The sequence below is a fragment of the Amblyomma mixtum genome, chromosome 8 (assembly GCF_055824585.1).
Source record: "Amblyomma mixtum isolate Tamu chromosome 8, ASM5582458v1, whole genome shotgun sequence".
Lineage (NCBI taxonomy): Eukaryota > Metazoa > Arthropoda > Arachnida > Ixodida > Ixodidae > Amblyomma > Amblyomma mixtum.
In genome coordinates, this window is record NC_143019.1 from 77,097,343 (window position 1) to 77,123,559 (window position 26,217).

A 26,217-nucleotide genomic window follows, 5' to 3' on the forward strand; every position below is an offset into this window, starting at 1 on the left:
ACCTGAAGAGAAAAAAACTCAAGGAGATTAACTTCTCGCCTTGGTTTTTGTGTCGAAGTCTGTTCGTTCACTGCACCTATACATTATATATATATATATATATATATATATATATAAAATGAGATATCAACTGGCCTCCTTCATAACTACACTGAAGTAGTATCTTTCAAATTCTCTCTGGAGGTACTAACAAGAGAGCGGAAGTTTATCCCTCCAGTGGTTCACTAATCTTCCGCTGGGTCCAGAGTGGTTGGGGCTGTTTTTCAGCTAAGAAGGACAAAACTGAGTAACACTTGTTTGCAATGCATCATTAAAGGCTTTTGCCAACATTTAAAGTCAATCCTCAGTGGGCGTTGTCAGCGACAGAAGTTTTGCACTTCACACATTTTCTGCTGTTGGAGTAGCAGGGCGCACAGTGACAAGACGGTTATGATGTGGCCCTTAAGTAACTCACATCAGAATTGCCTTACCTCGAACACCAGAACAATGCAGGAGAACAATGCAGGATCAGAAGTGACAAGGATAAGATGAGTATCAAATATAGATATGGATGAAGATGAATATATGATTAAGGAACAGAGGAGACAAGCAAAGCCTAAGTTACGCAAGGAGAGAGAAACGAATACATAACACATGCAGAAAAAGGTGCGGAAGAATGAAGGACATTCTGCAGCAGCAACCAAGCAGGCAACAAAGCAACGAAGTAAACAAATGTGCACAGAACAAGGTGTGCTTCAAGAACCCAGGGAACAGTGAAATGAGTGGCCCAAAACAAAAACAGGCAAGAAAGCTTGAGATGAAAAAAGCAGCGAAGGAACAGGAACACAAAACAAAGGAAACAAAGGAAGTTCAGAACCACCACCTCAATGGCCAGGAATGCAGAGTATTAGAGAAGGAATTATGAAACTCTGAATTCCCAGGAATGCATGCCACAGCTCTAATGGCACTCTGATGTCTCTTCGAGATATCCTAATACCAGCTAAGTGCCAGACAGTCAGGAACAAAACATCTCTCACCTGTCAACTCCAGCGGAAGTAGGGTTCAGATAAGAAACTCCAGCCTAGACCATTTATTGTCCAGTGGATTCCTCGTGGAACATTCTTGGAATGCCAACATCAAACAACAACAACATGTATTTTCTCGGCTACGTGGAAGTGCGACAAAGGAAGCACGGGGAAGGGATAACCGGGGAGAAGAAGGAGGTGCCTAACTAGCACAAGGGAGACATGTACCACTTCCTAATTGAACAAGATGTCTTCGTCGTGCGCGTCCTCTAAGATGTTGGGAGCGTGCTCGAAAGCCTCGGCGGTCATTCCCATCTCGGCATTGTGTTTGGCCAGCTCGGCTTCCTTGCGCGCCTTGATCTGCTTCTTCTTTTCCTGGATTTTCTTCAGCCTGCCCACCCAAGTGTCGAGTCACAATGCACAAAGTAAAAAAAAACGAAATTCACTTTTCATCACACCAAGTGTACTCAAGCATGCTGTCGAATGTTTTCTTTTGAGCGAAGCGAAACAGCAGTCTGGGTGCACATGCTGAGAGACAATTTGGAGCTGCATTTCAGCAAAATTTTCCGAATGCAGTCTTGGGTCAGAATCGCACCACTTTCATAAAGCAAGTCCAACAGCTGCTTCCACTGCCGCACAAAATGACAATATCAAGTCATCCTGATGAGGTCGAACTACGGCTAGGGTTCCGTAAAGAGCAGCTCCGCAACAAATCTCACAAAGAGAACAAGTTGTATATTAAGGAGAACTGTCCCAAAACCTCAACATGCTTCATTTCTTCTATGCCATTCACACATTTTTGTCCAGTTACATAGTATGCGCGCTAGTTCCTTCCCAATAAGGGACGAGGAAAACACCACGCATTCTCAGTGCTACTTTTGTGGAAAGGAATCTATCTGACGGTTAGCATCTACAAATAAAGTGACTGACTGATAGAGTGTGGGTAGATGGTGCTTGCGGGGGCTATGTATTTCATGTCATCCCTCATGCACTGCACATGCACTACACCTGCACTGCACCTGCACTGCACCTACACTGCATCTGCACTGCAGCTTCCTTTTCTCAAAACCAGCGGAAGAGAGCTGCATAACCAGCTCCCTGTGTCAGCAGACACTTCAAGAGCGCTTTGAGCTACATAGTACTGATGGCCACCTGCAAATAACTACTTTCGCACAATATTTCATGCTTAGCAATACTCAACTGCCAGCCATTTTTTTTTTAACTTGTTCAGCTTTTGAGCGTTTTTCATCAATCAGTCAACTGCCTCACAATACTTCTTGAAGCAATTTTCAGTTCTAATAGAAGTTGTCTAATGTGTCCGAACACAGAGGTAAGGATACATACCACACCTAGGCCTTTTTGCAAAGTCGTTCGTAAAACCACTTCCCTCTTTTTTTTACAAAACCAGTAGCTGAAACAGCTTGAAAGTGATGCCATTCAATTCCTAGAAATCATGGGATAAGCAGCGCTTGCTTACACAGATGGTGAAGGAGAAACAGGCACTCACAACTCCATCTGTCCTTGTCTGGAATCGCTGCTTTATCCCATGACAACTGAAAAGCACCCAGCCCAGCACCTTGCCCTTCTCGATTCCTTGAGCTATTTTGACAGTAATTTTTGCCGTTTGTATGCATGTGAGATACACACACAGCTTGTGCCTTTGTGGCATTTCTGAAGACATGCTATTTACAGGGACTATCTGCTCGCGGTGTTTTGGCAAACACTGCACAAAGGCGACAAGGAAACCAAGACGCGCTGGGAAAACACCACTAAACTTAGTGCGGTCTCCCGACTGGTTCAGGACAGACAGCACACACCAGGTCCGTGTGGCAAACAATCTGTGTACACGAAATCGTCAGGATGTGCTCTGATAGTGCGAAGCGTCCTCATGCACTAAGCTGGAGCGTCGCCGCAGTCAGCATGTCAGCAGTCACCAAAATTCTCCGCCAACATGGCTTAGTGTTCAACTTCAGAGCGTTAACTATGGCATTTTCAAGTGATTAGACTGGTGTGCTCAGAAAACATGGAGAAGACCAAATCCAAGCATCCGCGGACATTTCCTTTCCAGAAACATCCTTTCTAAGATCCAAGCAGCGTCATCTTCCTCATGGATTCTGCACTACTACCGATTTACAGCCACCTGGGATATATCCGATATATTTCCTCGTTAAATCAGCTAATAAATTTTATAAACGTGTGTACCACAACTCGACGAATCATTTGACACCATCCGGAACCCCCTGGGAAATCACGGTTCGGCCGTAATGGCTGTCTGAAAGTCCTCAGAATACACGGTTGGGGAGCAGAAAGGTCATCGCTGTGAATCCCACACATATTTTGGGCTTCATCTCAATTAGTAATTTTATCCTCAGGAACATGCCAAGCTATTTGACACCACTTTGAACATTCTGCATCAATCGGGCAGCCCCCAAAATTTTATGCAAATGGTTGTCCTTGAGGGGGGGGGGGGCACTTCGATAGCCGCTATACTGGCACATATATATAACAGATCAAAAGTATAGGTATCAACCGAAGTGCTACGTGCCCAGTGTTGCTACGTGATATAGTGTGATCCCGTGGTTACTGTCCAGGTCAATTTGACCCTCACTGCAGACAGATGCGTCCTTGACAGACCTAAGTGGTAAGAGCTGGCACTCTCGAAAAGGAGCTGCACCCACCTGAAAAATTCTTCCCTCTCCCTCTCATCCAACTCGGATGTGATGTAATCGAGAGTGCGGTCGATGCGAGGAATGATCACTGAAAAAACACCACAGGGAAAAAGCACAGTGAGCGCTCCTACCTGCCCGGCCATCAAAAAAATACAAGTAAAAAACTTGGACAATGTTTAACCTGGCTGTAACAATACAATGTGATTGACATTACATATCCCTCTCATGCGGGCACTCCTTCTTTTTTCACGGATTTGATAAGTGGTGCAGTGGTTGAGCGATGCACCACTAACCTAAAATTCGTGACCACAAGGAAGCAATAATCTAGCAGGGCAAAATAATGTTCACTTGACCAGACATAGACTAGAAATCGCTTAGACTGGGAATCATGAAGAGTTTGTATCTGATTTTCTTTTTATGGGCAATACCTCTGCCTTTTAGCCCCTGGTCATTCAACGCAAAAAAGGATGCAAATCGTATTATTATTAATAGTGGTTTTATCGATAAAATAAAAACAGAAGGAACAGACGGTTCCAGCCGCTGTATCTGCCATCGAAAGCTGAAGCACCTGAGCTGCGGCTAGAGGGAATAAAAGGACAGGAAAAGGGAGAGGGAGAAAAAGAGGTGACCAACTGAAAGAAAGGATAGGAGTGGTTTAACAAAGTGAAGGAACACACGGGCTATGACAGATGCTATTATGAAGAGCTCCAAATTAATTTTTGACACCTGGGGTGCTTCAACGTGCGCTGACATCGTGGATCGGAGGGGCGTCATTTGCCTCCACTGAACCTGGGTCCTCCGCCTCAGTAGCGGAGCGCCCTAACCACTGAGCTACTGCGACAGGTGCAAACAAGGATGGCTGTTGTCATTTTTAATCTCAGACCAACTGGAGGTTGCAGCAAAGATTAATGTTCTCTGCAGTTTTGTCTTCTCAGAAAAAGTTGTCAAGTTCCAGTTACTGTGCCTTTATTTTCAGCTTTAGCACTTGCTTCTTGCTTTCTTTTGTTTTCGATTTCTTGAAAACAGACCTTACCCTTGACTCACAAGACACACAGCAGTCTTCTACAACTTCCCGAATATCAGCACACTGAGGAGGCCGCTTTGGGTTATAACTTCATCACAGTTTACTGAGAAGTGTATTATAGTCCTGTGAAGTGTTTCAAAAAAGAATTGGTTCGTTAATGTAGAAGCCATTTTTCCTTACGCTGAGGACAACTTGGTTTGGTTTGGTTTATTGGGGTTTAACGTCCCAAAGCGACAGAGGCTATGAGAGACGCCATAGTGGAGGGCTCCAGAAATTTCGACCACCTGGGCTTCTTTAACGTGCACTGACATCGCACAGTACACGGACCTCGAATTTCTCCTCCAAAGAAAGGACAACCTGGACCGAAGTAACGCTCATGCACACATTCCTAACAATTAACCTCCAGTGTGCATAAAACTTGCTGTCAAACTACTGCTGCTGCATGCAGTATAGACACATGGTAGTGACAATGCTAGGGTCAACAGACGAGCAGATCGGCGTCGCTGAAATGAGCTCTTTACTGGGCTGACTTGTGCCCACAAAGCACTGAACAAATCGGTGGTGGCGATAGCAGCAAACGTGCTCGCCAGTCGTTGAACAGAATGCTCGCAGCTCTCAGCCGTAGTCAAATTACAGCGGGCAACGGGCTTTGCGGGAATTTCGGAATGCCGTATCCTTCCTTGGCCGGCGAGGGGTGCCATGGAGACTGGGGAAAGCGGAAGCTTTCCCCTCTCCTCACGGGTGAGCAACCAGGTGGTCCACTCGAGAGCACTGTGCTGCCCTCTTCCCCAAAGCGCAAGAGCGCACCGCCAGGCGCCGCAGAAGTGGTCGCTGATTGGCCGAAAGGGACAACGGGCAAGTGTGCCGAGATCGGTGGGGACCGGCTGCGGCTGGAGGGAAACAACAGTGAGCCGAGACAGCGAAAGGACGTCAGGCGAATGAATACCTTCCATTTTTCCCTCTTTTGTTGTCGTCATGTAGCTCCGTCAGCCGCACGACCAAGCCAGACGGCAAGCAAGGGTCAAAGACCAAGCAGCCAACGATTTTGTGAGAACCCAATAAACGTTTGGCTCCAGGCAAACCGTCCTGTTCTGTGTTGTGTCCTCGTTCGCTTTTTCCGCTGCGCCGCCGTGAGAACGGCAGCGCGTGCTTTGCGATACCGAGAGCTCGGAGTTCACGGCCTAGACCTCAAAGGAGGCTCAACAGCCTAGTAAGAACCCCCCCAACTGGCGCCCAACGTGGTTCTCACACACAGACGCGCACGAGCAACTCGCTCCCGAGGGACATGGCAGATCCACAGCATATGCTGACTGATCTGATGTGGCTCACAAAGCTCGGCCAGAGGTCTAGGGAGTGCCCTGCCCCTGGCACACCAGCAGTGGACGCAGCTCCACGGACGGCACACAGTACCACAGGCGTGACGTATGCAACACCGTGGATGCCGGAGAACTCCGCCACACGCCACGCTGAGACCACGCGAAGCACTGGCGTCCACTCACCATCGGCGCATGCCACCTGGGCACAGGGAGGCACAACGGCCTTTGTCTCACAGCGGCCAAACGGCGCAACCGAGACCGCGCCAGAAGCGACGAGGTCACCGCTCATCACGGCTCCTGACAGCGAGACACCCGCAAACGCGACAAATCTCGCCGAAGTTCTGGCCAGCGCGTTACAGCAAGCGCTGCAATCCGCGAAGCCCAGCCCACAAATCGGAACTCCCATCCCCAAATACAAAATACAGTGGCCATAGCTATTAAATGAGCGCCAACCAATTTTTGCTGGCTTTCGACCAGTACGATCAGACAACCGGCATGAATGAGCGGGATATGCTACGGAGTGATCCCCGTCGCGCTCGTCGATCAGGCCGCTCGGTGGCTCTGGTTGGTCGGCCACACCGCGAGCACGATGGCCGATTTCCGCAGGATGTTCAGGGAAGAGTTCCTGCCTTACGACTACCAGCTGCGGATGCAGCGGGAGTTGGTACTGCGCACGCAAGCCCCTGACAAATCCTTGGTCAAGTATGTCAGGATGATGCAGGAGCTATATGACTACGCCGATCCCAGGGCTTCGAATGGGGAGCGAGTGGAAAGGGTGGTCCGACAGAGCCACCCCACGTATGCTCTCTATCTGCAGGGAAGTTGCTGCGGAGACTTGAACAAGCTAGCTGTAGAAGCGCGTCGGGTACAAGCCGAAATCTTGGCAGCCCGCGCGTACCTGACCCCCCCCCCCCCTCTCCATCGGAATTTCTGGAGCCCAGCTGCACCTGGACCAGCAGCATGCGCCCACAAAGCGAATCCGCTCGGGCACCGGCTCAGTTCTCGGGCGAACATACACTTAAGAAGGTACAACAGGGTTCTTTTTTCGGTTTCATGCTGCACTCTGCCATTTTCATTGTTTACAGTCCGTCCACATTGCAGACCAAGCTGTCAGCGTTTGTTTGGTTAATGGTTTATTGGGGTTTAACCTCCCAAAGCACTCAGGCTATGAGGGGCGCCGTAGTGAAGGGCTCCGGAACATTCGACCACCTGGGGTTCTTTAACGTGCACTGACATCGCACAGTACACGGGCCTCTAGAATTTCACCTCCATCGAAATTCGACCACCACAGCCAGGATCGAGCCCGCGTCTTTCGGGTCACCAGCCGAGCACCATAACCACTGAGCCACCGCGGTGGCCTGTCACTGTTTGCCTTATCATGGACCCTGTAAATGTTTTACTGTAGCTGACCGATTTTTTGGACTCCAATAGTTCGGACTTGAGACTTGGCTGCAGGGCCATCATGCACCTCATAGAAACCTGTATATTTTCACGACCGATACTCGAACTTTGTGAAGCCCAAAAGTTGAGTGATTTTTTTAACCAAAGTAGACGCCAACAATACTGTGGAGGTCACTTTTCAACCGAAAGTTATTTTTTTCGGCCTAATATAGATCCGTGCTGGCACTGCTGTTACAATGACTCCTTCTCCACTGCCATGAAAGGCACCATCTTGACTTTAAATGGAGTTGGCGGGTGCTGATGGGAGTGAATTGGACAGACTGGCATGGATAAGCTGGGCTATTTGCTCTGCACCTTTGCCATCGAGACAAAAGCACGCTGTCCATTCCCATCAAGAAAGCGTACAAAGAGTGCGCAACCGTGTTGAAAACGGGACAGCTGCAGCATCCGCCACTGGCTTGGACGACGCTTACCATGGGGCGGGGCAGCAGATGCAGGTGTGCGTGCGTGTGTGTGTGTGTGTGTGTGTGGGGGGGGGTTACCTCTCCGCCTCTGTGAGCGCTGTTGCCCATGCAGACTGTTTGTTCTTAGTTTGCATGGCGCACGAATTCGTTCGCGGCCGTGTCACACTGTCTAGTATCATGATGAAAGGTGGTGCAGACATGACGAAAGCATAACTGTGGCTCAGATACAGTCTAATATTTTGACGAAGAAGACTAAGCTGGCAGTGGCGCAGGATGGAGCGCTCGCGCTAGGCAGGCAGTCATTTAATCATCTCACAGCCATGAGTCATCTTTTCTCATTCTTCGGCTGGCCGCCGTGTAACAATATTATTGCTTGCATGCGGAGCATGGGGAGCGGTGCATTTCGCGATTTTCAAATCCATTATTTTTTGCAGAAATGTTATTTTTTTGAAGTCCACAGGTTTGTTGGACTGTTTGATTATTTGGACCACTTTCCAGGTCCCGCAGAGTCCTAAAAATTGGTCGCCGACTGCACACTACACAGTGGGTGTGCATGCTCAGGGTGTGCTTTTCTGTTTTTTGAGGGGCGAGTGTTTGGGGGGTGGGAAGACTGCTGATGCCCTCCTCACTGTCCCAGAGGACTTCACTTTTACTTCGTCCGACTGTGCACACACGGCACCATTTGCAGACCTGTGAAAAAATAGCTACTGCCACCCAATTTTCTTGCATGAAGCAGTCGAAAATTAGAGAGATTTGTTTTAAGAAATAAAGGTATGTTGAAAAGGGACAATTTCTTGCGCCCTCTTCTCAGTCACCCTGACAACTCCACACTGTTAGATCGGACACACTCGCCGGCTCCTCAAATTATAAATTAAAGGGCTTCTTTGTTCCTCCTTGGCTTAGCTCGGCTTGACTTTGCGCCTGAGCAAATTGTCGTCAAGTCAAGGCAAGCGAAACCAAGAGATAAGCCACCAGTGAGAAAAGATGAAGGAGAGAAACAAGAAGACAGATTAAGTTGGGCTTGAAAGGAAATTAAAATAAAAACAAGAACCACAGAGAAAGAACAGAAGGGGAAGAAAATGGAGGGACACCGTTAGGGAGACAGAAACACACGACAGCTCGCACAGATTGTTTTAACTAAGGTATAGCCTAGTTTAATTAACCCAGTATAATTTTTAGGTTCGGTATATGGGGTTTAACGTCCCAAAGCGACTCAGGCTATGAGAGACGCCGTAGTGGAGGGCTCTGGAAATTTCGACCACCTGGGGTTCTTCAACGTGCACTGACATCGCACAGTACATGGGCCTCTAGAATTTCGCCGCCATCGAAATTCGGCCGCCGCGGCCGGGATCGAACCCGCGTCTTTCGGGTCAGCAGCCGAGTGCCATAACCAGTGAGCCACCGCGGTGGTGGTCCAGTATAATTTTTAAATCCCTCTTTCTCAGCCATAAGTGCACAAACAACATAACCAGAAAGAGCCTTGCAAAGAATAAATGAACTAGGCTGAAGTTCTTGCACCACAGCGCATCACTTGTTGAGCCCTGTACAGCAACAGCGTAGGGGAAGCGAAGGCAAACAAAACCCACTGACCGTACTCGATGGCGTTCACCCGTCGGTTGGTGGTCTTGATGACGCTGTCCAGGGTGATGAAGGAGGTCTGCAGGGAGGCCAGCTCCACGAGCAGCTTCACCGCCTCAAAGTAGTTCTTCTTGAGCTTGCCCAGCTTCTGGCCACCACGGGCCAGGCCGGCCAGCTCATTGGCTGCCAAGGAGGAGAGAGCGTCAGAACGGCACCAACGCAAGCTGCTTAGCGTCATCCAAAATTCAGTTACATTTGTGGTTCGAGCCCAAATTGTGCGTTAACAGTATGCTGGCGTACTCATTCAAAGCTCACTCTTGACGTGTTTTGCGTGCGGGCCTATCAGGTACCACAAACACTGGTCTCATAGTGGTATAGGTGTCTGGTCACATCCTTCATGTTTCGATGGCATCGAAATGGTATCCACTGTGAACTGCTTGGACGACAAATGAGAATTTAAAAGGTAGCCCGCTGCTTTATGCTCCCTTTGGAAAGGCAAGTGCAGCAACAATAAACAGAAACTGAGCAGGTTAGGTTACAATGAGCAACACACAAGAGTTATGGTATAGAAAGCTGCCTGAAAACAGTCAGAAATGCCTCTATTAGGGCTACTCGACATCAATACATTCAAAATGGTCAGAAATGCCTCTGTTAGGGCTACTCGACATCGATATATTGTTTCTGTGATCCAGTGTTTCATTTCCGACCACCTACCACACTGTATAATCATAAATTACTGCTCCCATACCAGACTGCTGAACCATGGGAGACGAAACTGGGTATGGCATGGCAGCTTCTCCAGCTCTCCTATTTCAGGACAAGCCATTAGAGGATCCCTCTAGCCTTTGCCGAAGGCAGCAGCTCTGAAGCTTGTACAGGTGCGTGAGATTTTGTGCACAGCTTGACATGCGTTTGAGGTAGATGTCCTCTACACCATGAGACCAGCATGAATTGAAATAAAAGTCCTCATGCGGACGTTAGGTCATGGTCAAAATCACACGGGATGAAGTCTGACGGAAAACAAATTCCCTGCGTTGCCTCATTACCAAGTCAACTCGTAATCATTTCGGCAGCTGGAGTACACATTTCCGCTCATACTTCCAGGCTTCTCAGTCATTTAGTTTGCCTTACTATACAGAGGTAAGCTAGCTTTTCCAATACACATGAGCCCCTATAAATCTTTTGTGCACGATTGTATGTCAACTAACGCTAGAATGACTTTGCACAGAGCATTTTAATTTTATACTTTGTAACATAGTGCGATCAATATATGCGGCCAGGAAAACAATTTAAATCTGTGCGGCTCACCACATATGCACCTACACATTTATCTGAGTGCGCGAGCAACATTTTCGGCTGAATGCTTTCCCTGGTTTTTCAGTGTACTTGCTGCTATTCATTTTCCCATTTGTTCTGTTTCAAAAAGGAATGTACACAATTGTTAACTGTTTCTGAGCTGTTCTTTTAAGGTAGCCAGAGGCTATGCTCTGGAATCGGGCATGCCGCTCGCATGAATGCACATGCAGAGATGTCACAGACATCCAAAGTTTCAAATGCAGAACACGCAACTTGTACCTCAGCTCGCATGAACCAACAAAACCTGCCTCAGCAGTAACGGGGCTCAGCACCATGCAGTTAAAAGGGGGGGGCTCGATATTTCCTCAGTCCAAATTTCTAGCTGTGCTTGTAAGTGCAAAAGAATCCTTGTTGACACTGCCATCCCACACATTGGCCAAAGCAATGTGTGGAAAGAAATTACGCAGCAATTTGGTCCTACACCTCTGTTTCCGTTTTACCAGTCCAGCTAGAAATGAATGCCCTTCCAAACTGAATACTAAACCACCTATTACAAGGTGCTCCGAGAGTGGAATGCACAAAAGAAACATGCGTGATAGATCAAAGGCTTGCATTACTAAATTGTTCTGTTCATTAAAAATTGCAACATTTTTAGCCATAAAAACCACAACAAATGCCCCTAGGCATAGCACTGATGATGAGGCACCCAGTCTGCGTGATGCTGCCCATTTTCACCACGAGCAAAAGCATGGCATGCGAGTCCTTCCATGTCTCTAGAGTGGTACAGTGGGCAGGTACAGTCTTTGTCAAAAGTAACCAGGCTCCATGGTTTGCTTCTCATTCATATAACAGAGCCCTCACGACTTCCCTAAAGATCAAAAGGTTTTTGAAGGTGAGAACATGGGTTCTGCTTACCGTACAGAGAATTAGAGCTCGAGGGCTGACATATATTTAGTATACGACTGAGAAGAAAAATGTGCAGCCTGGTTATTTTTGACAAAGACTGTTTGGTTTGGTTTATGGGGGTTTAACGTCCCGAAGCAACTAAGGCTGTACCTCAAGTCTGTTGCTGCTAGGAAGGAAGGGTTTACATACGCACGTACACCCAGCTGAAGAGCTTGATGGGTCACATGGGAAGTGAGATGAGCTTCCCAAGTACAGTCTTTGCCTTAAGTAACCAGACAATGTGGTTTGCTTCTCAGCCATATGTATAGTGGAATCCTAACGGCACCCCTAATGATCAAAAGGTCTCGAGAGGTGAGGACAAGGATTCTTCTCACTTTACACAGATTTGATTGGTTTATTGGTTTATTAGGGTTTAACGTCCCGAAGCAACTCAGGCCATGAGGGACGCCGTAGTGGAGGGCTCCGGAAATTTCGACCACCTGGGGTTCTTTAATGTACACTGACATTGCACAGTACACGGGCCTCAAGAATTTCGCCTTCATCGAAATTCGGCCGCCGCGGCCGGGATTGAACCCACGTCTTTCGGGTCAGCAGCCGAGCGCCGTAACCACTGAGCCACCGCGGCGGGGCTTACACAGATTTGAAGGTTACAAGATGCCATACGGGCTCCACTATACAGCCAAGAAGCAAACTGCACTACCTCGTTACTTTTAGTGAAGACTGTACAATTATACGAAGTACCATGTCTAATTAATGACAACTTCCATTATTACTTTCCATTGCCAATTTCCAAGACCGTTTTTGGCCATGAAAGGGTCATTTGCATTGGCAAGCCATTGAGTACTGGGGACTTGCTTTGTGTATGCCGAAAGCCTAGTGCCGGCCAGCACACAATGAACTTAATAAGGTGATAGGACCCATAGGTCCCTTCAGGGGTCTTGGTGCTAATTACGGCAAATTTACATCATTCCTTTCTGTAAGGCAAAGCTTTGAAGCTACAAAAACTGCCTCGTGGGAAGCCGTAATAGGCCTCACAATGAGTGGCTGTGCATGCCATGGTGTGGTGCAAAGAGTGCCCATACCCTTTGCTCCAATTATGCATTGAGTTTAACCGCACACATGCAGCCAAGGCCATCATGTGCCAAGTACAAGCTACAGGAAAAGTTTTCTGCAGAATTTTATAAAGATGTGAAAAGTGATGGGTGGTGCAGAGGGTCTAAAATGTCAGTTTTACTACCTAGTGAAGACAAAGGAATGACATTTTAAAAATGGCCATTAGTAAGAGCTTTAACCCTTAATCTGCCACTCCCGAGGTAACTCGGGCTACCACATATGCACACCCCCTGCCTCTTCAGAGTTAACTCGTTTGGGCTTTTTAACTCACCCCCTGCCGCTCCCGATAATACTCGCGTAAAAAAAAAAGTATGCAAACATGTAGCACCATCTATGGAGAGACGCTATAAACTCCTAGATCTTGCAGGGTAAATTTTACACAACAGATGGCGCGCATGTTTCCACATCCAAGTCGCTTCGTTCTGGTCTGCGCACCTCAGCCATGAGGCTATGTGCCACACTCGTCCGTGCTTTGACGGACGAAGAAATTCGAAATTGCTTGTCAATTCGGAGTCCAATGATAATGAGAACGAGGAAGGAGCCCACCTAAGTGCGTTGTCAAGTGATGACAGCGATGAAGTCCCCCTGCCACCGAAAAATCCGCGTAAGAACAGGAAATCCGACAGGCCAGATTGGTGCTGGAAGATTTCATTCATTACAACTAATATCTATAAGATTATCCTGAATAAACATGTCTACATGTCCTGCAGAGCATTTTAGTGCGTTACTAGCAAAAAATTTCCAGGAAACTAACATGCAAAAAAAACCCGGCAGGGTGTGTGCAGATGTGAGGAAAAAAACCTGGCAGTGAAAGGGTTAAAGAGGGTCGGGTAACCTCAGTGACTATCCTTGACTGGGCAAGGATCTTGAGGCTCCCGACAAGCAAAATAAACCTTTGCTCCAATTGCGCTGTCCCTGAGTGCCCAATCTAGGCAAGTGCATTCGACCCAATGCGCACCTCAAAGGCAGTAATATTCTGTGACGATAGGTAAAACTAGAAAAGGAATGAGGTGACGCCACGCTGCATTTTCCCCAATCAGTCTTTGCCTCTCAGTTCCTTTCGACCTGTATGTGCAGTCGTGAAGCAAACACTGAAAGAAATGAATGCAGAAAAAAACAGCCACTCACTGTCAGTGCCTTCCTGGTAGCACTCAAAAATCGGAAGGGTCACACCTGAAAGAGGGGCAAACAGTGTGGACAATATTAGCGGAGGTTGAATAAAAGGTGTCATAAGCTTTTGTAACAGCTGGAAGGGCATGACAACAGGAAAAGGAAACCACGAGGCTGCTTGCAATCAAAACCTTTAAGAAAGGGGGATATACCGTAAAAAATTGCGTATAATACGAGGTTTTTTTCCCATAATTAGCGTCCTAAATTTCCGCGTCGTACTATTTGCGGATCCGAACAAAAAGTTTCGAAGTTGCTCGAAGTTTTGGTTTCGTTATTGCGGCATGGCTACGGCTTGGCTTTGCTATTGGCGCGTGGCTACGGCTTGGCTTTGCTATTGGCGCGTGGCTACGGCTTGGCTTCGTTACTCTCGACAAACGACGTCACGGCGTCGTTTCTTTGTTGATCCGTTGGGTGCGCCGGGGGGTCGCGGTGTGCCGTGCGCCTGTTGACAACGCACGTGCTCGCATGTAAGGCACGCTTCGTGAAGTGGATATTGTTTTAGGGAGTACGATGTCACGGTCTCGAAAACAGTACTCGGCTACTTTCAAGCGATTTTGGCTGCGGAGAACATCGGCAACGGTGCGGCCGGGAGGCAGTTTGGTGTCGTCGAAGGAAGCATTCGTGGATGGCCACAACATAAAGAAGCCCTTTTCGCGTGCAGCGGAACGCGACGAAGCTTTCGCGGCCGCTTGATGGTTGTGTAAACAAACTGTTCAAGGACGCAGTCAAGCGGTGCTACGCAGAGCGGATGCGCTCAGGTGAGCCTGCAGTGACGCCAACCGGGCGGCTGAAGCGGGCTTAAGAAGCGCGGCATCTCGAACGCCCTCGATGGCACGGAAGATGAGTACATTTGGGATGATTTGTTGAACAAAGAAATGTCCGAAGAAAGCGCTACTGAAGAAGAAAGTAATTGAAGTGAAGTGCGGGATGCAATTTGAATAAATGTCTTCTATGAGCTTGTGTTACTCGTATTATACGCGGGTGAAACTTTTTTTTTCCATTTCGCGTCTCTAAAACTTAGCCTCGTATTATATTCGGGTTCGTATTATACGCGGGTTTTTACGGTACCTATTTAAGGCATACAACCTATGCATCCTACGCACCACAAAATAAACCCGTGTTCCTGTTTTCAGCGTCGCCGAGGCAACAGTTGTTATAGCATCCCATGGCATGGAAACGATTTTTTTTTTATTTCACAACCTTGGTGCCAAAATGTTTTGCAAGAGGCGTCATGGTCATACATGTTGAGAACGCCTTTATTCAACAAAAGGCTGGAACTAAGCTAGCTGATTCATTGTCAATTTTTTGAATACCCATAAGGGTATGACAACATGGAATGAAATAAAAACTTGAGACTCGAGATGTTGAACTGAAGATTAACACTGCAAAATACTTCTCAAGAGAGACAGAACGAAGTCACTGTTACACATTCTGGCTCAATTCTCTCTGTTGCAGCCAGTTACTCTAATAGCTGCATTTGGAGCGGAATGTTGGAGTTTTCAAATGTTTTTGTACGATTGAAAAGCTCAAGCACTGCACATAAATGCACATCCAAGAGCACTGATGCACTGTGTTGGCTCAAAAACTAAGGCACACAGAATCGTGGTTTGAAAATTTCACGCCCGAGACCTTGCATGAAAGTAGCAAGCACTTACAAATGTGACAGAAGCTATGTTTAGAGCAAAAACAACTGGGCCAGTCTGACAACGATTCCATCCAAAACGCATTAATTTTTTTGTTCCTACCCTTCTGACTGGCTCATGCCACACTAGATTCCCGCTGTTGTGCAAATTGTGGTGCGTGCAGGGCACTTATTTTTCTTTATTTTTACTGCCAAAACTAACTGACGTCACTGGGGCTTGAACCAAAGACAAGGAGAAAATGGGGGGCCATGCCAATGCTCAACCAATCACATCACGAGGAACGGCAAAAAAGAAATAAGAAAAAGAATTCACGCCAGGACACAATTATCCCGTTTATGCAGGAGGCCCTAGTTCCTGCAATGCTGACCGTCAGTGACGACCTATCAAGACACTGCACACTTGGATTGCTGAAGTATGGTGTTAGAGCAGAGGAAGCAGAGGAAGCAAGTGGCAAAATTCTTGCTGTATGCATTTGTGACAGAAACCGCTGAGAGAACCTCGCCGTAGTAAACTCAGACATAGTAAGTGAAACTGCGTTCCCATTTCACTGTCCATAGAGGACTGTCCATTTCTTGGCGGTTACAGTAAACATTTTTGTTTTTCAAAGAAACGGCTACAGTAAAGAGCGTCTGGCTGTGGCGATGCCTGGGGCCACTAGGGAAACAGATACTGAATCCGCTCTTTGAGGTGGCTTCACCACGAATCGAGAGCCGCGAGGAGAAGCCAACTTCTTGAAGGCCTTGGTGCCGTGAGGCACATTATACGGTTTGCATGGGAAAGAAAAAAAAGAAAAAGCTTCGTGGTTTATGGGGGTTTAATGTCCTAAAGCGACTCAGGCTATGAGGGATGCTCTAGTGGAGGGCTCCGGAAATTTCAACCATCTGGGGTTCTCATATTATAGCATTATAGTTACACTGTATTCATGCAAATGCGGTACTTCCACACGACGTGAATGAAATTGAAAACGTGACAACACAAAATGTGATAACTACAACTATATACCCCATAAAGGGACGATAAAAGCAGGGTGGAAAGTATTTCTGGGTCTCTTTTATAAACCAATACTTTGTGTGTAGTAAGTAGCCAATAGACCTTATGCAAAAACTAGCGCCCCCTTGCGTTGACCGCGCGAGTTTCCGCCATGTTGGGGGCTTACGGATACCGCATTATATGGCAGTGCGGGAATATATCGACGTGCACGCTGGCATTTATCGTCGTCCAAGATGCCCAAATACTACTCTGTACCTTGCTGTACACAAAGAGGACTCACGGATAACCAAGGAAACAAGGTAAGAGTGCTAGCTTCATGCACTTTTTTTTTATTTCTCGCCTGGAGCACGATGCGAGGCAGCAGGAAGCCTCTTGTGGGTGTCGAGTGCTTTTCGAGAGTTGAAAATCAGATTGTAGACGAAGTCGGAACACAAATAACATTTACAGAACTAAAAAGGCTAATAAGTTTGCTCATCTTGTATTTGCCGAGGAGCGCTCCTGCCTGCTAGCAGTTACGGCGCACTGCGTCGGTCAGCTAGTAGTTTCTCACGTGGGATTAGTTTTGTGTCTGCCGCTCGGCTTCATGTGCCCGTTTTTTTATCCTGAACCTTCGGTTTGCTTTTATGCAAGACTTATGCAATCTTAAATTTGGGAAGTGTCACAGGCGAACGGATCCGCAACGGACCTTCGCGTAGCCCGTGTCAGTGACTTGCGTACGTAGTAGGCAGCGTAAATCGATCATTTACCGTTTGTGGTCGGTTGTTCGATCGTCGCGTATTTTGTGAAGATCGTATTTTCCAAGGTATGACCCACAGTGCAGCGTCGCCAGTCATGGTCGGGCGATCACTTTGCCGAATACGAATAGTGGGGAGCAGAAATGCGAGCAACACAGATGTTCAGAGAGCATTCTCAAATCAGTCCCGACTGATATAGCAAGGACCATAATACAGTAAAAAATATTGCTGGTCTGAGTCACTTGACTACAGAGGGACTCTACTGTAATACTAAACCTCTTGCAAAAAAGAGCGCCCATGTCTATAGGGGAGCGGTCTATCAGGAGAGGAGGAGAAAAAATAAATAAAACCAGGTAGGAGATTGCCTGAGTTGGGGAATCGAACCAGGTTCTTCTGAGTGCGAGACGAGACGAGCACGCTAACCACTCCGCCATGCCAGCTTGGTGGTTTGGAATGAACAAAGGCGCGTCTGGTGAATACAGTGTCTTCGTTCACTCTTATCTTCCTCCCTTCCCTTACAGGGAGGTTCAGGTATACACTGAGATATGTGAGACATGCATTTCCTTTCCTCAAAAACCAATTTACCGACGAGCAAGGTGTAGAACCGAATGGGCAATGGCGTTCTATGGACTCCCTGGCAGCGTTGCAAGACGCTGTCGCGTTCCACTCTTAGAGGCGAAGCTTAACATCTTAACCACACATCAGTGGCACAAGCAGCAACACCGTGCTTAAGGCTTTCGTCTCACCGCACTTTAGGTCAACAAAGTGCCCCCCTGAATTTTTTTTCATATTTCACGCAAAATCAAGATCAACAGACACCGCGACATATTCAATAAAGGCATAGGAGGAAAGAGGCTGCATGGCATTAACCAAACACCATGTCCCCCAACGCACCGGCCACGTTGTCCTTGCGTGAGCGGACCTTGACCTGTGCCCGCGTCACGTTCTGCAGCACCACCTGGTTGAAGTCCCCACTGGTGAACTTGGCCTCGGCCAGGGAGAAGGCCGCCTCCTTCATCAGGTCACCCATCAGGGACTTGGTCTGCACGGCCCCACAGAGAGAGACCCATGAATAATACTAGAATGAGTGGAATTCCTATGCCACAAGACACACCAAATAGTGATGTTTACTTTAGTTTATGGGTGTTTAACATCCCAAAGCAACTCAGGCTATGAGAGACACCGTAGTAAAGGGCTCCGGAAATTTTTACCACTTGGAGTTCTTTAACGTGCTCTGTCATCGCACAACACACGGGCCTCTGGAATTTTGCCTCCATCGAAATTCGACCGCCATAGCCGGGATCGAACCCGCGTCTTTCAGGTCAGCAGTCGAGCGCCATAACCACTGAGCCATCGCGGCGGCGCCCAGCCACAAAAAAAGATGAGAACATAGCAGTAAAACCCATGCACCCTGGAATGAATGGAATTCGATGCCACAGGTCATACATGGCGCAAGAAAGTAAGTACCACCATCTTCTCGTTTCAATGACTGCCAGCACGCTGGGTCACTCCTTAGCCCGTTGTACGGCAGTGAGACACGCGTCCTGCTAGCTTCAAGCGCAGGTAAACGAAAAATGGTGCGCATCTAGGTACCAGATTTCTGAATACTCAATACTACCGAACAATCAAACAAACCATTCAGCATGTTTTCACCTTTTGCTAAATGGCCTCCTTGGTGTTTTTTAGTGTTTTTACAAGCGAGAATGTATGCCTCGACGAGGGTGCTGGGAGGAAAAAAAAATTGAAAAATTGCCGACCTTTTCAGCCACTCCTGTCAGTCAACTGCATCATGATACTTCCTTGAAGCAACTTTCAATTCTAGTAGTAAGGTGGAAAGTTGGGAAAGTTGAATCTTATTCATGACGAAGTTAGCGCCAACAACGAGGACCAAAGTGGGAGAAAGTCTTTTCTCCCACTTTTGTCCTCGTTTTTGGCACTAACCTCATCATGTTTCAATTCTAGTGCAAGCCATCTTATTCATCTAAAAGACTGACTTTTCTCTGTCTTCGACTCTGTCATAGACGCTCACCATAGATTGTAGGCCTGCTGAAGACATTACCTGTGACAAGCTACTGGCCTTGCAACTCAGTAACCTTATGCTTTGCCTAGTCTTTCATGTAGGCTTAAGAAATGCCAATTTCAGAGTCACACACATCACTTCAAGCAGTGCAACATTTAAACAGTGCTGCTTGCACTGGAGAGACTGAACACAGTGTGACTAAATATCTCTGCATGCAAGCTGATGAAATTTACTAAAAAAGAAAACATATCTGAACTTCACTACCCACAGAAGCACTAAATGTTTCAATTAAATGATCTATGCCAGCCAGCAGCCCAACACATGCCGCGTTTACAGAAGAACACAAGTTGACCAAAACTGGTAGCTGACCCCTACTCTCAAAATATGAAACTAATTTTGGTTGGTTGGTTTATTGGGGTTTAACGTTCCGAAACGACTCAGGCTATGAGGGACACCGTAGTGAAGGGCTCCGGAAATTTCCACCACCTGGGGTTCTTTAACGTGCACTGACATCGCACAGTACACGGGCCTCTAGAATTTCGCCTTCAAGAAATTCAGCCGCCGCGGCCGGGATCGAACCCGAGTCTTTCGGGTCAGCAGCCGAGCACCGTAACCACTGAGCCACTGCGGCGGCTGAAACTAATTTTGCATGATAGGGTCCACTCAATGCCAATTAAAATATATCAACTCTCTGCCATGTCTATGAGTGTTAAAGCTCTTACAGTATTCCAGAAACATAATCAAGCGAGAAAAAGAGAGCAAACTCCTATTTATGCCACGACCAAAAACGCTCCTCAAAATACCTCGGGTGATTGTTGAACCAAAATCAAGGTAAAAAAACTGATCCCTATGAGTCAAGGCAGCGCCTCCTCTATACTTTCTGTGCCTGGGAGAACGAGAGGCGAACAATGGGAGCCCGCCGTCGGGGCTAGTACGGCCTTTCGCCGCCACGCGCCGCCACCGGAGTAGGATCACTGCCGCGCCGTCGCTCCGTCGCTCATGGAAACGCAGACCGTTCGCAGTTGTTCTGTCGTTGAGTTTTCGGCTGCATTCAGCTGTTTCAAGTACAATCAAAACTTTTTTTAAAAGGGAGCTCAGAAGCACTTGTCGCTAAGGGTAACCGGACCATTTTAGTCGTGTCTTTCGCGGCTACTGCTGCGCAATGCGCTCGCGCGTCGTCTGCTGCGCTGATATGACAGCGCGCGCCTGCTTAAATCCACCGCGTGGAAAATTGTTCTGTCACCTTTAAGTTCGCTTGTCTGAGAGTCTCTATTTGAAAGCAGTGCTTGGCAGCAACTAATACTGAAAGCTTGGGCTCTGAAAGAGCTCCGTCGCGTGCTGTTGTTTACTCATGTAAGTAGCACGTAAAGCCGTTAGACTGCTTCCAAAGCGGTACCTGATCCCGCGTTTCCTTCGTAAAGTTTTTGAGAGTTACCATTGTCGCCACCGAAGCCAGAGTTGGCGCCAGAAAATGTAGAGCTTTGCCAACTGGTTTCATCATTTGATCTGCCCCGCACTTCCTGCAAGACTGCATGGTGTCTCGAGTCGCATCGTTGACGCTCAACTTTATCGTGTATGGTACGCGCGAAAAATGCGCCCTGCTGTCAGTGCCACCAGCTATGTAACGTGAGACGCTGCATCATCTGCCTGCACATAACGCTGCGCAGATATAGAGGTTCATATATTCAATATCAGTGCGTTGTGAGTCAACACTTACTCAAACTCGAAAAAAAGAGTATTTATTGTGGAGGCTAACTTCTACACGGCAGCAAAACGTACGTCATCCTCAGCATCCTCAGAGCCTCGCGTACTTTCGCGAAAGGGGCTTTTTTTGTGAAATGTTTAACTACGTCATGCTTGTCACTGACATTGAATGCGTAGTTGCAGAGAAGCGGCCTCAGGAAACGAACCGATATAAGGTTCATGAGCTCGTTGATGCCATCGCTCTTGCACTTCAGCAACTTTGAAGCACAAAGGGCTGGGACAGCGTGCTCTACTAATGTAGTGATAGGCTTTTTCAAGGTCTGATCGTCCTGCAGGGCGCGGTCAGCAAAAGCTCTTAATGTGTCGAGAACGAAGAGAAGTTGATCTGACGGGTAGAGCAGCCCACCTCGGTCTTGGCTGCGGGTGAACTGAAGGAGTGGCTGGTTGCTAACCGGCTTCGTACACAAAGTAAGGCAGTTCTCGCAATCCATATGCTCGCCAACAACTGGTGCAATGTAACCGCCCACATAAGCGGTAGCCGAGATCTGAAGCGACGGCAGGTGCTGTGGAAAAATTGTGGTAGTAAGCCTCAGAAGCACCAATCTTGCTCTCGACAGCTTCGGCGCTGCTTGCACAGTCGACGTCAGGGGAGGCTTTGGAGCTGAAGTAGAAGTTGGTTGCGCAGAAGAAAGGATGTCAGCGGGTAGGAGTCTTGACATCGAAGCACATTCTTTGTGGGCAATATTGGATACTGAATTAGACGCAGCGATCCCGGTCTTCAGTAGCTTTTCGAAACCTGACAATGCAGCCCGAACATCCAACATGTCGTTACACCTGGATGACATTCGCAAACTACCAAACAAGGATTCAATAGGATCGCTGCAGAATTTTCGGGTGGGGACGAAAAAGAACTCTTTAGTCAGCATGCTGACTGAAGAGTTATTTTTCGTCCCCACCTGAAAATTCAGCAGCGATCCTATTGCAGATATTTGACACACGCCACTGTAGAATAGGCAGTGATCAGAATTGCCTGATAGGTTTCGTCTGTGAGAAATTCACGGGTATGCCCAGATCTTTTTTTTAGACCTTCTAAATACATAGGGAAAGTGACTTCAAGCCATTCAAGCCGCGGATCAGCACTGTCGTCGAACTGGCGAGCATCCGGAAAATGTTGGTGTATGTGCTGCGTCGTGTTGCTGATGTCATGAAGCACGAACCACCAATAAACGTTCTTCATGAACGTAATGGTTGGCCCTGCAGCTGAAAATGACACGGCAGAAGTGCGCCCAGCCTGATGCTTGACAAAGAAACAAGAATCGTACTTCGCGCGGCCGATCAGCAGTAGCCGAGCTTCTCGTATCCTCGATGAGCGCGGGCATCGAGGCACCCGCCGCGCGCGACGTATTCTACTCACACAGCGCCTCCTTGCGGCAGCCGCGAGCGGCGGCAGAGCCAGCGCCCGACGGCCTGAGGAGAGCGTTCGCCCAGGCACAGAAAGTATAGAGGAGGCGCTGGTCAAGGAAGCCAATTATAGTCATTGAAACCACTGAAAGCATAGGGGAATGCTTTATTTAATTTATAGTGTTTACTAATCAGAAATTAGTAGATGTAATAAGCCACCAAAATAGATTCTGCACAAAAACCTCAAGAAATGAACCGCTGTTTTCCTTATGCTGAAAACATCTTGGTTGAGCACGCAGAAATTTGAGGGCTTAAACTAGGGTTGCATTTCCAGCTTATTTATTTGCAATCTATGGATAATACAGAGCTACTGTGGTAGGTATCAAACAAACTGGCGTTATATCCCAAAGAGCAGCAAGGATTTTCTTAAAACGGCATTGCTGTTATCAGCGCCAGCAAATTCACTCTAAAGTAATCCCCAAGATTTCAACGAGTGACACTACAGATTCTACATTAAGATTCTAGTGGCAGGGACTCTGAAATTTTATCTGACTATCAGATCTCACACATGACATTTACACAGAGTTTTCACTTCCAGAACAGGCATGCAACAGCCTGATGAAGCTCATCGCAAGATATCAAGACTGCAGTGTAATTTACACCTAATCCGCTGTAGAATGGCAAAGTAGAACATTTACACCATTCAGTATTACCATGAATGGTGCCAGACCACTGTTGCTGTACTGCTCAGTTCACTTTTCCCCCGTCTCAACACAAAATTTCCAATTTTTTCCTCAAATAATTTTAAAGTGAGTCGCAGCGAAGAATACATTATAAATAGGTAAATGCAGAGCCCATAAGCAATTAAGTGGCCCTCTGGAGTCTACGCAATGAACTCTTCCATCATTATTTCGAACTGGAACTACAGGTATTCAAATGGTATTCAATCAAGGTTACCCATATGAAGCATTTGTGGAGACACGTTGCTGCTTTAACTATAAAAATGAAGGGAATTATCATGACGGCAGTGCTTTTGACGATTTTGTGCGATTCAGACTTTTGTTTCTGACCATAAATAGACAAAACTCGGGCAAATTTCAACAAAGCAGTACCAAAGAAACATGGTTCTCACAATCCTTTTAATCTGATGCAGGCTACGCAGACAATCTTTTGCCGAACAGTTTGTATCATTTATGAAGAACTGCATGTGCTTTCTTGTTACGGTAAAGTTCGCATAGCAACTCTCCGAACGAGCATACAGTTCCTGAGTGACATGCACAGGACAGCCACTGCAATAATTACAGCCGTGCACGGCCAGTCTCTCTTCTTAACTTTCAAATCAGTAATTACTGTGAAAATTTGTATAGATTCGGCGTTTCAATGTGGCTAGTTGAAAAGTACTCTTCCACCTTGATTAGGTCAGAGGACATCGGCATGTCTTCGAAGTTCGTGCTTTGTGAGGTCTGAGACCAGATCTCGTCGAGGAACATGGTATTTAACGAGATCTCAGCTGAGAAAAATAAACCTGCATATATCTTCATTCCACAGGTATTAAACCCCAGCTAATGCTATAGAGCGAAGTACAACGACTGACCGCACCTTTTCGGAGATTACAGCTTTCACGGTCTTGATTTGCCAGAGAGCATCACCCAAAACCAAAGTTTTACATGAATCGCAAAAATTTCCCATATTCTGCACGGACTAAAATTTAATTTCCCTTTTTCCCTTAGCATGTCCAGATGTCCCAAAATATGGGAAATTTCCCGTGATTCGGCCACACTGCGCGGCTCAACGCACAAGCGTTTGGAAGCCGAGCTCGTGAGGTCGACGGTCCGAGCTGGCAAAAGAGCGATAACGCCGAAGGATTTCGCCCCGCGAAACAGCCACCGTTGCTGGCATCAAAACACGTTGCTTGTAGAAACGACTACAGAACCACATCAGCAGTCTTGCACAGGACATACGCGGTAAAACTGCGCCACCAGACCAAGCATACAGCTACGCACCTCAACGATTTTCTTCAGTATGGCTCTGAACCTCATCTGTAAAGCGTCGGCTTTCTTCTTCAGAAGGCTGTGACCTTTCTGGGCTCCTTTGAGTCGTAGCCGCATGAGAGTCATAGCCCTGAAACGACATTACATAAGCACTGAACAAAGCTTCAAAAGCGAAAGCCCGGCCCGTTTCCGAAACAGAAAGCATTTGCACTGTCAAACCGCGGCACCATCGACCGCGGATCGTCGAAGCATACAGCAAAACCTAAAGAGTTTGGGAGGTTTACTTACATACGAGATGGAAAGATGGGTATCCTGTCCCGCCCACTCATTTTTGCACGTGAAAACTGGACCTGGGGTCCTGAGATTTACGAAAAATTATTACTCAGAAGGGTTACACCTCCGACGAGACCGGAGATCATGCGCCCAGCCAGCCAGCAGCAACATCACGTGACAAATGCAACGCCACACCCAGCGCCACTGTGCGTGTCGCTAATTTCAGTTTCGGTTCTGGTTTCGGTATTGTTTGTGCTTAGGCTGGATGTTTGTTCTGCGAATGACATTTTTCTATACGATCGTTTTCACTTCAGCGATCACCAACACAGCATGAGGAAACCATATGAAACCTAATTCATCTGCATAAATGCTTTCCTTTCAATGATTTTCTCATAAACTGACTCCTGCCTTGGGCTACCCTCAGCAAGACCGCTCGCTATTGCTTCACTGAAAGAGTACCATTTTCGACAACCTCCAAGAACACAGATTAGAGTGGGCTAGGAAAAAAAAAATGCCCTGCCCGCACCATTTACCCTCCAAGAACAATAAATTCTCTGCGAAATGTCGACCGGGGATCTACGTAATTCACTTGACTGGTGAAACCTCCAAAGTTAGCGCAAAAGTTTCCGCATAGTTTGTTTTGCGTCACAAACGTAGTCTTTCTGTGCAAAGCTTTACTGTAAAGGCCTCAGCGTTAGTTTTAAAATTCCTGATGCTGATGATGTATTCTGCCTTTTTCTGCGTTTCATGATTACCCTTCATTTTCCTATCTTGAGTTAAACAGAAATGTTATAAAAATATGACAAATAAACTGCAATTAGCGCGAAAGTGCTGCTTCTGAAGAATTGTAACATCACACGCGTACATGTTCAAAGAATACGATCAACTTTAAAAGATAAAAACTGAAGGTGGCGTGGGCGCACTGTTTTCAGCAGCCCCGCCCACATGGCCCAATCCAGGCTTTGAAGCCTGCGTAAGTACAGTTCAAGCAAGAAGGCGCCGGTTTCAAGCTGGCCGGAGGGGGCGGTGCACGGGCTTGAACCATCCGAAGAAACGGAAAAGAGAAAAGGTCAGTCTGCTTACCTTTTATTTACTTTTTATTTTTAGTCTTAGTATCTATTGGCGTGCTGGCAAGAATTCTAGCCATGCTTGTGAGTGCTGAAGCTGCTCCTTCTGAGATGTGTCAGTGGTCATGCGCTCGGAAGCATCGATTGTAAGGTTACTTAAAGAAAACCTCTAATGGCTTATGATCAGAACTTAATACCAGTATATCAGGACGTGCGAAAGAAAAACTAAAGCATGCTTCTTGGTTGTGATAGAGAGCGCCGACTTGCACGAGTCAATCATTGTTGAGCGCCTAGCGTGATTGCTACTTCCTGGAAATAGCAATTTTTCGTTAATGCAAAAATAAAATCGGGCCTCGCTCAAATAAAATTAGTGCTGCACACGATGGTCCAGTCTGCATGCTAATGCTAGGCATTATGATCAAAGTACGGGTCACTTTGAACACTGCTCCAGAA

At 47.1% G+C, this 26,217-nt stretch overlaps 1 protein-coding gene across 1 annotated transcript; it reads right to left on the reverse strand.

Moving 5' to 3' along the window:
* Window positions 1-1,054: 1,054 nt before the first annotated feature.
* Vha36-1 (V-type proton ATPase subunit Vha36-1) lies at window positions 1,055-24,865 on the reverse strand. The gene is made up of 7 exons (XM_089558555.1): window positions 24,713-24,865; window positions 24,437-24,554; window positions 18,203-18,350; window positions 13,900-13,944; window positions 9,469-9,639; window positions 3,683-3,761; window positions 1,055-1,395 (listed from the first exon to the last, which is right to left on the reverse strand). The coding sequence occupies exons 1-7, from the start codon at window positions 24,751-24,753 to the stop codon at window positions 1,239-1,241; spliced, it is 759 nt and encodes a 252-aa protein (XP_089414681.1). The 5' UTR covers window positions 24,754-24,865; the 3' UTR covers window positions 1,055-1,238.
* Window positions 24,866-26,217: the final 1,352 nt, after the last annotated feature.

Coding starts and splice junctions, on each gene's coding strand:
- Vha36-1 (XM_089558555.1), bottom strand. CDS start 24,753: ATGAGTGGGCGGGACAGGATACCCATCTTTCCATCTCGTAT. Junction 24,555..24,712: donor CCCATCTTTCCATCTCGTAT/GTAAGTAAACCT, acceptor ATGTCGTTTCAG/GGCTATGACTCTCATGCGGC. Junction 3,762..9,468: donor GGTGAACGCCATCGAGTACG/GTCAGTGGGTTT, acceptor GTGTTTTTTCAG/TGATCATTCCTCGCATCGAC.